Source organism: Neophocaena asiaeorientalis, unplaced genomic scaffold (assembly GCF_003031525.2).
Source record: "Neophocaena asiaeorientalis asiaeorientalis breed wild unplaced genomic scaffold, Neophocaena_asiaeorientalis_V1.1 scaffold19, whole genome shotgun sequence".
NCBI classification, from domain to species: Eukaryota; Metazoa; Chordata; class Mammalia; order Artiodactyla; family Phocoenidae; genus Neophocaena; species Neophocaena asiaeorientalis.
The window spans coordinates 4236564-4251352 of NW_020173388.1; the positions used below are offsets into that span (position 1 = coordinate 4236564).

The following is a 14789-nucleotide window of genomic DNA, read 5'->3' on the forward strand; positions in this document are numbered from 1 at the left end:
ACCTAATTTATTAAAATGCCCAGATATTAAAATGCCTTCTATTCAAATCCCTCTAAGGTACCCTTAATAATATTATTAGCATTATTATCATTGCCACAACCTTAATTATAACATCCCTTTCCATATAAAAATGCAAAGGGTTTATATAAGATTAAATCAACTGGAATTTACAACTGACTTAGTCATTTTTCTCATATATGTAAGTACATGAAGCCAATGAAACACTTCAAACATGGAATCAAGTCCTAGTTCTCAGTATTCAAAATACTGAAAAATAAAACAAGCCAAACAGTAAACATGTTAACAGGTTTGGACTTATTTTTATAAATAAGAATGTCTAAATGGTATATGCAACATGTAAGCATAGTTATTTAAAACTCAGGGAGTTTTAGCTAAAAGGAACTAGACTGTCTTCCTAAGGAGGCCACTGAGGCCCCAAATACATCTACGAGAAAATATGTGCATATTTGTTCGTAGATGTACTTAAAAATATTAAAATCAAAGAAATGTGTGCAGGAATATACTGTGATCCCAATTAAACACACTAAAATTTTTTCTGGGAATTTAATTTTAAGCTAATATATATTAATTTTAAGTTAATATATATATAAACAGGTTACAGGAACATGCCAGTATTAATAATAAAATAAAATTACCTGTTGAACAAAAACATTGTTGAGGTGACTGGCTAGTCTCCGGGCAAAATGCTCTCGCAAATCACTGAAACGCTGCTGTTGCTGTTTGACTGCCAGAAGCATGTCATGGCCTGAAATCATAACATTTTTTGACTTATTTAATGCGTAAAAAGAGTTCCTCAATGTTTAATGAATACCTTTATAACAGTATCCATATTTCAGTTTTGAAGAACCCAAAGTTTTACTGGTTTATTCGTATGCTTTGTAAAAGAAAGGTAAAGGGAAAAAAATAGTATAGCACAGTGTGGTCCTGCCTCAGCATCATCTGGGAACTGTTAGAAATATGGATTCCAAGGTCTCAGCCCAGACCTACTGATTCTGGAGGTGGCACCTGGCAATCTGTATTTTCGTAAGCCTTCTAGGTCAGTGGTCCCCAACCTTTTTGGCACCAGGGACCAGTTTCGTGGAAGACAATTTCTCCACAGATGGTGGTGGCGGGGATGGTTCAGGCGGAATGCGAGCGATGGGGAGCGGCAGATGAAGCTTCGCTCACTCGTCCGCCACTCACCTCCTGCTGCGCGGCCCAGTTCCTAACAGGCCGTGGCCCAGTACCAGTCGCAGCCCCAGGGGTTGGGGACCCCTGCTCTAGGTGATTCTAATGCAAACTCAAGTTTTGGAACTGCTGGCATAGCAAAACCTTATGTCATCTACTTTGTGCTAGGTTCTATGGACAGTACTGAAGAAAAATCCTGGTGTTAACCAGTCATTGATGGTCAATCAGAAGGAACTGAAATGAAAAATTTCTTAGTGCTAATATGAATTATGTTTGATAATAAGTGAAACTTGTTTTAATAGCTAAGAATGTAACCCTAAACCACTTGCCCCATGCACTTCTTGTCAAAAGCTTTATACTAAGTCACAGGCTTAGTCTCAGGTTCTTGGGCAGATTTTGTTGTCATACCTGGTCGAAGAGCCACATTCATGCACTGCAGAAGGGCATCCGCGGCATTGGTACAGGCCTCGATGCCCCTGGAGGAAGCAAGATCTCCTTCCTGAAGGGCCTTTATATGACCTTTGGCCAAGTCCATGTGGTTCTGGAATATATATAAATACACCGTTTGCACATGTACTCTTCAGGAAATTTACAGGTAAGATGCTTACTCAACCTATTACTAGGTCTTTGGAATTTCAGTATTTTTAAATCTTGCTCTCCTAAGGAAATTAGAAAATGTTTACAAATGGGCTTTACATATTATCATTAGATTTTTTAAATTGTTGTTGGTAATTTATAATCATGCTTACCACAAGGAACTCTATCTCTGATAGGAGTTTTACATTATTAGTGTTACTAAGATGAATTAGGTGGTTGCTCTCAGAGATCTGATCCATTTGTTCTTTTACACTTTGGAGCATTTCCTCATAACTGCTCAGTTTCAATTCAATCTGATCCACCTCCTTTAGAGCCTCGTCCAGCAAGTTCATTAGGATGTTTACTTGCTTTTCGGAGGCCATGATTGACTGGATGTTGGCCTACAAAGTTAAAAAGATAAGTAATACTTTGTATTCTTCAAATGTGTAAAAGAGGTATAAAAATGAAATATTGATAAATCTCTTTGACAGCAGAGTAACAAAGGTTGACATACACATTTAAACATCTAATTTATCATTTTGTGTTTACATTCCACTTTTTTACACAGTATTTCAGGAAAGTACACTTTCCCTTATATCAAGGTTAGGGACCATACCTCAGTATTGCATATTTCTGTAGACTGAACAAGTAGGGCTCTGCCCCACGATGTATCATCAGTAATGGTATATTCTCATTTCCATAAGTTAAGTGGCATTACACTATGTCATCTCTGATACTTCTTCCAACTCTATTAGCTATAAAAATTTTCTATACTCTGTAATATTTACATAAAACCCTAAACAAAAGCAGAATCATCTATGTTAATACCTTAGTCAAGAGGGTAGCAGTAGTATGCCAGTCTTTGAAGAATTCATGGAACTAATTTATAACTGTTGTATGATTTCTACTAACAGGATGTGGAAGAGCCTGTTGCCATAAGACAGCTCCTTCTATGGTATTCTTTCTTTTCTCTTTCATTTGCGACTACTTTTTTTTTCGAGGCAAAGCAGTAACAAACCACCATCCCTTTATTAATGTTTTCTAAACGATTCTGACTATTGATTCTGAATTGCCTGAAATATGGAAGCTTTCAAATCCAAAATTAAACTGCAAAGTAATATGATGACTTGCAACACAGATGCAATATTAACTAGAAAAGATAATACAAATCACTAAGCCACATTAAGAAGGCAGATAACACAATATGAGGAAAAAATTTGGACAAGGAATTCAAAGAGTATCATTGTACAGTTGATGCTATAATTTCACATGTGTTATTTTATACACTATTCATAATAACTCAATTGTAGGTGCAGCCCAACTGTAAAGGCAGCAGGGCTCAGACTCACTGACATCAAGCAGCAGAGGTGGGCTTGAACTGACCCAGGACAATTTCTACTTTAACATCTTGAAGTCTCTTCTAGGCTTTACTTCCAGAGGGTTTTATAGATTTGTAAGCTTGGACTGTTCGTGTAATCTCTGGGCCTGAGTTCAATCACATAACTTCTGTACCTTTCATGTACCTTAACATTCTTTAAGTCTTTAAATATTTTTTATTCTCTGAGGATTTTTCTTAAATGCATACCTTGTCTAAACAAAACAAAAAACCCCCAAATGTTCCCATTTTAGGCTTTTCTCACAACAGAGGTGCTACCTGCAGCTTTTTACTTTCTAAAAAAAAGTAAATAAATAAAGATGTGCATTTAGATACAAACTTAGAAATTTGCATACAAATGAATAGAGTCTATTCCAAAACATTTCAGCAGGGGAGTCAAACATCCTTTTCCCCTGGCTCTCTGTTTTCACCACACTATCTTGCTCTCTTTGGGTACATGATTCACTTCTTTCAGCCCAATTTCTCTCTTTCTAACCTGTACCTTTTTTTTCTTTCCTTCAAACCACAAAAACGCTATTCTTTTGCATTGAACTATTCTGAGGTATTTCAGAGGCTGAGGAAATCAACCCTCAAGTTGGTTTCAGGCTGGCTACTTTTTACTTCCATCACTTCAAATCAAGAAGCTCCCCAAATCAAGAAGCTCCCCAAATCCAGAACCTCAGCCAACTGGCTTCATTGGCCTATTAGGCATGGTTGTCTTTTGAACAAGAACAGTGAAAGACTGATGGCAGCTGGTAATGCACTTATAGAGAAAGACAGCAATAATCACACTACCCAGGCTTAAGTGCTCAGGCAGTAAAATATGAACATCACCAGTCTCCTCAATTCACTACACACACATCACTAATCATAGATTACAAGAAAGGCTTACCCCATCTAGCACCTGCAGCTCTCTGGACAACCTTTCTGCAAAGGCCTCGGCATTTGAAATTGCATACTCACAGCCTTCCATCATTATCTCAATATCCTGCTCTTCTCTTGCATTTAACTCTTGGTATTCATCCACTGCTTCTTCATCGCCTCCTGTCACACTCTGATTTTCCCCACTTGGAACAGATTCTTAAAGAGGATAAAAATTAAAAATAAAGTAGTAAAAAAAAGTAGGATGGAAAATAGCACTGTACTTATAGGTAAGGTCAGTTATAAGCACAGGTCACATTTAGTGGCTGAAAAATAGGAAAAATGATTCAAAATCTATGAAAAAAAACCCTTATTATTATGAAGAACTGCATGTGTTAACATAATTATTATAACAAAAGCATGCAGTCTAATTCACTGACTTGTGTTAAAATAGGCTTTAGTCACAGTTTCCCAAAACATAAACTATAAAACAAATACAAAACCAGAAACAAAGCATGTGTGCAAGACTAACCTTTCCCCCTACCTGAAGTGACTGTCGCTCTAACAAAACAATGATTATGAGTTCAGGACACATGAAAAATAATTTGCTTCCCTTTTTTTCCCCAGGTAACATTTTCTTCCGTTGTCTTTGTTCTTTTTGTCTTTGTTATGTTTTGTTTTTTTCTCCAAATAACTTTCAATTGAAATTTTAAAAAAGCATCTACAATTCACAATTTATTTTGGGCACTGAAAATATTAACTGAATTTGCCATTTCTATCTTTAAAAATTTTTCACATGTGTTAATAAAATTTCTAAAGATCAGCTAATAGAAACTTTCTCAGTAACTGTATACTGTAGTAAGAAGAGCAACAACTACACGGCTGAGTGAAATTACAAAAATTTAAACTGTTTTCCTGCTTCAAAACAAAACACCATGAGGTCAAATCTGAGATGCTTTCTGGGTAAATGTCTCAGTTCAGTTTTTTGAGAGAATACACTCAGCATGTGGGATTTATATAAATCTTGAGGTTAAGAGAGGTAAAATGAAAAAAATAATTTTTACCCCTAAATAAACCTCAAAACAAAGTCATTGATTTTCATCAACTCATGTGACATGTTAAAATCACAAACACTAGATGTTTGAAATATTCATTATTTTGTATGAAAATGAATATTTGCATTCAGTGTCACGTGACATATGTTCATTTGTCCTAGAACAAAAAACACCTAATTCAAAGTAACAAACGGTTTACTCTTAAGAATGGCAATTAGGCCGATTTAGATAATGTCCCAGAAAAAAAAGGAGGGGGATAAAACTTTTGGTACAGGCAATTACAGATTACAGTATATAAATACAAGTTCCTTACAGTAGCATCACCGAGCTCCTAGTCCTTTGAAACAGTCACTGTGGAAATGTTAAACTGTCATGTGTGACAGCTTCTTAGCCACTAGGGGGCAGGGAATACCTAAACCATTCTGTACAGCTCCTTGCACAAGTAAATATTTAAAAGTAAACAAATATTTTAAGTGATCATAACTGCTTCAGAAGTATTTTCTCTTCCATAAAACAGCCCTTTGGAAGTCAATAATGAATATTATCATCGATTTTTATTACCATATGGATTTTGTAGTAATATACTTTTCCCTGCACACAATTTCATAAAGTATGCAACCAACAGTACATAACAACGTCAAGTAATAAAAATCTATGGAATAGAATAAGAAGAAAAGGTGTTACGCACCTTCTGTAACTTTAGGCAGTTCTGGAGAGTAAAAAGGTATGAAAAAAGCAGAGGAAAGTAAGCAAAGAATATTAGCTGGCTAGAAACGTACACAGGTTTAAATTTTAAAAATACTACCCATATTTCATTCGAACTTCATGCTACATTGAAGCTTAAAAGACAATGTCAAATACAACTACAAACTGGAAATATCCACAAGAAGCTAAATTTCCAGTGTTCATTTTTTTAATTCATTTTCTGACAGTGACTAAAAATACATTTATCTTTCTATTTTCTCTTAGTCGTTTATGAAACAGTACTGCCAAGTCCTTGGAGGAGAAAACTGGGAAACAGATCACTTCCTGGGGATTGCTTATGGGTCAGTTGTGACTCATGCGTTTAGTCTAGTTATTTCCACTCAAGGCCCAAACCTTTACCCAGACACTCTCTCACAATGGATTAGTCATAAAACATTGTTAGAAAGGACAAGATGGAAGCAGTTTAAAAAAACATACACGATTATCAGTTCAAGCTGGCTTTTAAGGATTCAAGTCAAAGATTTAAAAAAAAAATCTGGCTGCAAGAATGAAAAAGAAAAGGCCAAACAAAAATTTCACTCTACTTCAACTGCTAACAAAGTCCTGTTTTAAGAACCTTATTCTACTAAGAAGCCCCAATTATTAGCACGAACATTCAATTGTCACCAATAAAAACTACTAAAGCTGCTACTGCTAACATTCCCAATGAACAGTCTTACTTACTTGAACGATTACTTAGCTCTTAAAAGGAGATGTTGATAATTTCTCATTTGTTTTCTAACATAACCCAAAGCTTAGAGACTTTTTTTTAAAAATGGGAGTTAGTGGCCATGATTTTAAAGTCCAGTAAAACATTAAACAAGTTTATGGACATTAATAAAGCTACTATATGAACTCTATTAAACCAAAGCCACAGTTACTAATTTATAGAAAGTGATTTTCAAAATGAGCTCCTTAAGGATCTCAGTATTCTTAAAATTGATCTCAATTAGGTAATATTTATAAAAATAAAAATGTCTACACCTTCATTTAAGGCCCTGAAAAATTAAATGTCTTGTCTTTTTTTAAAGCTAGTCACCTCATTCTCAAAAAACAGCAATACTCTTCTCATTGATTTTGGTAATATTCCTTAATGAGGTAAATACAGGTAGGTATGTACTTGCCCATATTGTTGACTGAATGAAATATATTGGTTTAAAATACATCTTAGGCAATAAGTAACATCTGGAAACACATCATATTCAAAAACAGAACAGAAAGCTTATGAGTCATTCACTGATCAGAATGTTCAACCCTGAAATGGTTAAAAAAAAAAAAAAAGAAAGCTACTCAGAACAAATTAAGCCACTATTCAAAGCATGGAAAATTACCAAAAATTTCTTAAAGGTTATTCCCTCAACACACTCAACCACCAAGACACTGGAGGCTAATGTTGGCGAGACGGCAACCCTGAGGGCTCCGACACAAGGCCAGCCCCACTGCAGGGAGAAGCATGTGGCCTGAGAGATGTGACTTGCCTCTGCCAGTTCCAAGCATCAAGCCTGAAACCAGTAATGGCCTCACTAATTAATAAGTGATGGACAAGAATACTACATTTAGGGAGAGAAAGATAGATAACCAAACAGCAAAGGAATTAAGTAAAACAAAATGGAGAAAGGACAGAGGCAAGTGACTAAGTCAAGGAATAGTCTGAAGCATCTGAAATTGCCATTTTTATAGGTCAAAATGGTTGAATATTGGCAATTTCAGATGTTTCACTTGACAGAACAGAAGCTTCTATTTTGAAATGCTAATATACAACTTAGGACAAATCTAAGTTTTCTTTCTAATATATAATTTAGAACAAATCTACTTTTTTTTTTTTTTTCTCAATAAAGGGGCAACAACTCTGTCCACCTGCTGTTACTTCAATTGCTTTCTTTGAGATAAAGAATACAACAAAAATTGCATCCCCAAGGCACACAGAACCCATCTTCTCACAATGTGTATGTCTTCATAAAAGATATTTTAAAAGAAAAAACCTCATTGTATGTTTTCAACAATTAACAGTAGAGTTTTTGTCTTATAACACAAAATAATCCCTAGTAATATTCCTGAAGACATACTGATCTAAAATACCCTAATTAACCTCACATCTTAGGACTTTATCCTGATAATAGAATAATAATTGTTAATATATAATTGAGTTCTTACTATATATCTGGCATTGTTCTCATCATGTTCATATATTAATTTAATCCTTAAAACAATCCTATGGAGTTGATACTATTATTATCTCTGTTTCGGACATATGAGAAACTGAAACATAGAGTAACCCAAGGTCACACAGCTATAGTAAGTGACAAAGCCAGTATTTGAACCCAGGCAGTCTGACTCCAGAGTTGTTTCTTAAACACTACACCTACACTCTACACAAAAGTACAGCTACAAGGATATTCATCTCAGAGCTGTTTAAGATAAGCAAAGATTGGAAAAATTTTTTTAAGTGATTAGTTAAAAAATTATAGTATATCCAATACAATGGAATACTATGGTGCCATTAAAAATAATGTTGGGGTAAGTGTTTAATAACATGGAAAATGTTCATGAAACATTATATGAAAAGGCATGTTAGGTAGCAACATAAATTTCTTTATTTAAAAAAAAGCATTTCAGTATGCATAGAAATGCATAGTTATCTCCAAGGATTAAGTTTATGAGTGATTTTCATTTAATTTAATGAATCAGTTTTCTATAATGAACAAGCATCACTTCTGCAATAAGAAAAATTATCTTAAAATTCCTTTACAAAAAAGATAATTCAGAGTTTTAAATACTTTGAGTAATGCCAAATTATATATTCACTTACAGACATACCTGATTTTACATATACATTTTTATTTAACTTTACCTTCCAAAAGCTGTGAGCTAACATTGACAAAATCAATTTTCTTCCGGAGATATCGCTGATTCAGTTTCCAAATGCATGAAATAAATGCATTCTTTTCAGCAGTGCTGCTGGCAACCCATTTATATATTTTTTCAAAATGTAAATCAAATTCAGGATTTTCCTGAAATAAAAATATACAAAAGATATTGTTTTTGATCATATTCTCTTTTCATTATTGTAAAATATATATTTCAATAAAACAAAAAGAAGTTGAAGCTGTTGTTGGAAAAAAAAATCACCATTACAAATCTACTAAAAGGGGGACTTCCCTGGTGGCACAGTGGTCAAGAATCCGCCTGCCAGTGCAGGGGACACAGGTTCAAGCCCTGGTCCAGGAAGATCCCACATGCTGCACAGCAACTAAGCCCATGCACCACAGCTATTAAGCCTGCGCTCTAGAGCCCGCGAGCCACAACTACTGAGCCCATGTGCCACAACTACTGAAGGCCTCCTGCCTAGAGCCCATGCTCCACAACAAGAAAAGCCACTGCATTGAGAAGCCCATGCACTGCAATGAAGAGTAGCCCCCGCTCGCTGCAACTAGAGAAAGTGCACGCATAGCAACGAAGACCCAACGCAGCAAAAAAAAAAAAAAAAAAAAAAAAATCGACTAAAATGTTTTTTCCCTCACTGAAACTGGTAATGTCAGCACAAGCAAAACTAAGTTATGTCTATATAATGTCATACCTAAATATCTACACAAAGAGATAGTCTCCAATAACTATAAATAAATCAAAATGAAATTCTACTCAAAATAGATGAGATGGAGAATAGATTAGTGGTTGTCAGGAGTCAGGGATTGTTGAGGGGAGGAAAGAGGATGGGTGTGCTATAAAGAGGTAGCTGAGGGAGCTCTTTAAGGTGTTGTAATACTTCTGTATCTTGATTGTAGCAGTGGTTACATGGACCCGCACATAATAAAATGGCAAGGAATGTGCACACGCACACACACACAAAAAATCGACTAAGTGACTTGCAGAGAATGGTTCGGAGAATTCAATTTATAGGACAAATTTTGTGTACCTCTCAAAAGAAGCTGGATTAAAAACAACATAGTGTTCTGGTAATTTCCTTTCTATGCCCCTTAGGTCTATGAGTGAAAGTATAGGATGTCTAATGGCCTGTGTCTCGGCTTCCTAGTTTATAAGATGGCAATGGTTTCTGGTTTTGATGTGGACCTAATTTTTCTTTTTAAATTGCCTATGGGGTTTTAGAGTTACACTTTTTCTTTGATAATGTGCTATTATTCACAGCTGTGAATCTTCTCATTATAACATGTGAGAAAAAATACAATCTATACCCTAGTGTGATTTCCAAGAACAAATGAGGTGAAAAGCAGGGACTGCTCCTGTTTACAATTCTGAAAATACAGAACAATTAAAGGTGTCTCAAAAGTAAAAAAATACAGGCCTTTTAAGGTCATTTCAAATGAAAAAGAAGTTCAACTGGTGTGAGAGAACTGCACTATGCTTTCTACATGTCTCTTAAGCCACATTACAGAAATATTTTCATGCCTTGATATTCTCCCTTGAATTCAGAACTACTTGACTACCGTATAAAATATGAAAACATATGGATGTATACTTTCCTTCACATCCAAGGAATTAAAAATAGGCTCAAATGTTTTTAATGTTCTATAGAAGGCTAAACATGTGTTCAATTAATTTAAAGTGTTATTTAGGGGGAATAAAATGTAATAAAGACCATAAGTAGGCAAGGAAAGTGATATGACTTTCACTGTGAAGATCTGGGATAATTTAGGGATCAAGACTTACCTATGGTACAATCATATTACAGTAGCATGGATGTACTAATGAATTTATAGCTCAATAAGCAGAATTAAAGTGACAAAAGATTAAAAACTTTCACTTACAACGAAAAGGTAATTGCATCATAAGTTGGTGCAGCCACTACGGAAAACAGTATGGAGGTTCCTCAAAGAACTAAAAATAGAGTTGCCATATGATCCAGCAATCCCATTCCTGGGCATATACCTGGACAAAACTATAATTTGAAAAGATAAATGCACCCCAATGTTCACTGCAGCACTATTTACCACAGCCACGACAGAAAAACAACCTATATGTGCATCGACAGATGAATGGATAAAGATGATGTGGTGCATATATACAATGAAATACTACTTAGCCATAAAAAAGAATGAAATAATGCCATTTGCAGCAACATGGATGCTACTAGAGAGTATCATACTAAGTGAAGTTAGTCAGACGGAGGACAAATACATATGATATCACTTATATGTGGAATCTAAAATGTGACACAAATGAACTTATCTGTGAAACAGAAACAGACACACTGACATAGAGACCAGACTTGTGATGGCCAAGGGGGAGGAGAGGTGGGGAAGGGATGTACTGGGAGTTTGGGATTAGCAGATCCAAACTATTATACATAGAAGAGATAAACAAGGTCCTACTGTATAGCACAGGGAACTATATTCAATATTCTGTGATAAACCATAATAGAAAAGAATATGAAAAAGAATGTATACATATATGTATAACTGAATCACTTTTCTGTACAGAAGTTAACACAACATTGTAAATCAACTATACTTAATAAGTTTTTTTTAAAAAAAGGTAATTGTGGACAAGGATGTCCACTCTCACCACTATTCAAAATAGCTTCGGAAGTCCTAGCCACAGCAGAGAACAAAAAGAAATAAGAGGAATACAAATTGGAAAAGAAGAAGTAAAACTGTCACTGTTTGCAGATGACATGATACTATACATAGAAAATCCTAAAGATGCTACCAGAAAACTACTAGAGCTAATCAATGAATTTGGTAAAGTTGCAGGATACAAAATTAATGCACAGAAATCTCTTGCATTCCTATACACTAACAATGAAAGATCAGAAAGAGAAAGTAAGGAAACAATCCCATTCACCATTGCAACAAAAAGAATAAAATACCTAGGAAAAAATCTACTGAGGGAGACAAAAGACCTCTATGCAGAAAACTATAAGACACCGATGAAAGAAATTAAAGATGATACCAACAGATGGAGAGATACCATGTTCTTGGATTGGAAGGATCAATATTGTGAAAATGACTATACTACTGAAAGAAAACTACAGATTCAATGCAATCCCTATCAAATTACCAATGGCATTTTTTACAGAACTAGAACAAAAAATCTTAAAGTTTGTATGGAGACACAAAAGACGCCAAATAGGCAAAGCAGTCTTGAGGGAAAAACACAAACTGGAGGAATGAGACTCCCTGACTTCAGACTATACTACAAAGCTACAGTAATCAAGACAATATGGTACTGGCACAAAAACAGAAATATGGATCAATGGAACAGGATAGAAAGCCCAGAGATAAACTCACGCACCTATGATCAACTAATCTATGACAAACGAGGCAAGGATATACAATGGAGAAGACAGTCTCTTCAGTAAGTGGTGTCGGGAAAATTGGACAGCTACATGTAAAAGAATAAAATTAGAACACTGCCTAACACCATACACAAAAATAAACTCAAAATAGATTAGAGACCTAAATATAAGACTGGACACTGTAAGTCTCTTAGAGGAAAACATAGGAAGAACACTCTTTGACATAAATCACAGCAAGATCTTTTCTGAACCACCTCCTAGAGTAATGGAAATAAAAACAAAAGTAAACAAATGGGACCTAATGAAACTTCAAAGCTTTTGCACAGCAAAGGAAACCATAAAAAAGACAAAAAACAACCCTCAAAATGGGAGAAAATATTTGCAAACAAATCAATGGACAAAGGATTCATCTCCAAAATATATAAACAGCTCATGCAGCTCAATATTAAAAAAACAAACAACCCAATTCAAAAATGGGCAGAAGACCTAAATAGACGTTTCTATAAAGAAGACATACAGATGGCCAAGAAGCACATGAAAAGCTGCTCAACATCACTAATTATTAGAGAAATGCAAATTAAAACTACAATGAGGTATCACCTCACACCAGTTAGAATGGGCATCATCAGAAAATCTACAAACAACAAATGCTGGAGAGGGTGTGGAGAAAAGGGAACCCTCTTGCACTGTTGGTGGGAATGTAAACTGATACAGCCACTATGTAGAACAGTATAGAGGTTCCTTAAAAAACTAAAAATAGAATTACCATATACCCAACAATCCCACTACTGGGCATATACCCAGAGAAAACCATAATTCAAAAGGACACATGCACCCCAATGTTCATTGCAGCACTATTTACAATAGCCAGGTCATGGAAGCAACCTAAATGCCCACTGACAGACGAATGGATAGAGAAGATGTGGTACATATATACAATGGAATATTACTCAGCCATAAAAAGGAACAAAACTGGGTCAGTGGATGGATCTAGAGACTGTCATACAGAGTGAAGTAAGTCAGAAAGAGAAAAACAAATATATTAACGCATATATGTGGAACCTAGAAAAATAGTACAGATGAACTGGTTTGCAGGGCAGAAACTGAGACACAAATGTAGAGAACAAACGTATGGACACCAACGGGGGAAAGCAGTGGAGGGGCGTGGTGGTGGTGGTGTGATGAATTGGAAGATTGGGATTGACATGTATACACTGATGTGTATAAAATGGATGACTAATAAGAACCTGCTGTATAAAAAATAAAATAAAATTCAAAATTTCAAAAAAAATAATTGCATTAGTATTTATAAAGAAATCTAAGAGTCTTGGCAACTCATATGAAGCTTGATGGGAAATGATCTCTTCCCTGGGAATATTTCACATAATGCCATAAAAGAGGCTGACTGCTCCAGCAGCAACACTCACACAAATCAATGCATGATGCAGGGACTTCCCTGGTGGCGCAGTGGTTAAGAATCCGCTTGCCAATGCAGGGGACATGGGTTCGAGCTCTGGTCTGGGAAGATGCCACATGCCTCAGAGTAACTAAGCCCAGGAGCCACGACTACTGAGCCTGTGTGCCACAACTACTGAAGCCTGTGTGCCTAGATTCCGTGCTTCGCAACAAGAGAAGCCACGACAATGAGAAGCTCGTGCACCGCAATTAAGAGGAGCCCCCGCTCACTGCAACTAGAGAAAGCCTGCGCGCAGCAATGAAGATGCAACACAGCCAAAAATAAATAAATAAATAATATTTTAAAAAAAATTATTAATGTGTGATGCAAAATGGCTAATGTTAGGCTATGTATAAAAATTTTATGTTTTATATCCATATGTAGCGTATACAGACCAAGGTGCCTGCATAAAATGAAAAAAAATCCATTAAGCAAGTCAGCAATGAGGTGTCAGCTGAGGAAAGCATTCAAATAAGCATTCAGCAATGTTAGTGAATTACAGAAGTCAATGGGGTTATGAAGTGTGGAACTACTGAAGAGAAAAAGGCTTTTTAATAAAGGTGAATTTCTAAAAAGGCTTTCAAGTATTTTGTCTTAGAAAATCTCTACTCTTCATCCTTCCCATAATAACAGAAATTATTAAATAATTGAAGTGTTTTTTAAAATCTCATTTTCATGTTCTTTCCAAATACATATACATGCACCCACATTCAAAGCACCTGTCAGACCCCGTTTTCCACATCCCACGTTTTTCTAAAAACTGGGTGCTTTTTAGGAATAAAGCAAAGGCCCAGTTTGCCTAAAATATTTAAAGAACAGGCATTCTCTACATTTTGGAAGAAATCTCAACTCTACAGATATGCAGGACTCTCCTAAAGCTGTTTCTGCTTCATTAAAAAAATCTTCTTGCACCTGACTCAACTGCCTGTCATGCTGTCCAGCTTTTAGTTCCTCAGAGGTTTGTACCAGGTCAGCATAAAACCAGACTTTTATTTTATCAGACTGCTCTACAAAGGTAGTTTTCACTTCTTTGTTCCTTTTTAATCACTGTATGAGACTTGTAGAGTTCAGTCAATGGACACATGTAGTTACAGTACTGTAAGCCTTGCTATCAGCCCCATCCACAGTACAGTAGATGTACAGTACAGTACAAGGCATTCCCTAGAGCTCTGGAGGTGCCTCTGGGCTGCAGAGGAAGATGAGGGGGAGGGTTAGAGAGGCTGAAGAGGAAGAAGCACCTACTTTAACCTGAGGGGGTCTACTTTATTTCCTTTTTTTTTT

At 35.7% G+C, this 14789-nt stretch overlaps 1 protein-coding gene across 3 annotated transcripts in view; it reads right to left on the reverse strand.

The window, feature by feature from the left end:
• The window catches only part of EXOC1 (exocyst complex component 1), a 57200-nt gene that overhangs the window by 35240 nt on the left and 7171 nt on the right, over positions 1-14789 (reverse strand). For all 3 annotated transcript variants that reach the window (XM_024746703.1, XM_024746700.1, XM_024746702.1), the window contains exons 4-8: positions 8651-8810; positions 4032-4219; positions 1938-2165; positions 1597-1729; positions 657-766 (exon numbers count right to left, since the gene is read on the reverse strand). In XM_024746703.1, coding sequence (XP_024602471.1) covers positions 657-766; positions 1597-1729; positions 1938-2165; positions 4032-4219; positions 8651-8810 — 819 coding nt within the window. The remainder of the gene's footprint in view (positions 1-656; positions 767-1596; positions 1730-1937; positions 2166-4031; positions 4220-8650; positions 8811-14789) is intronic.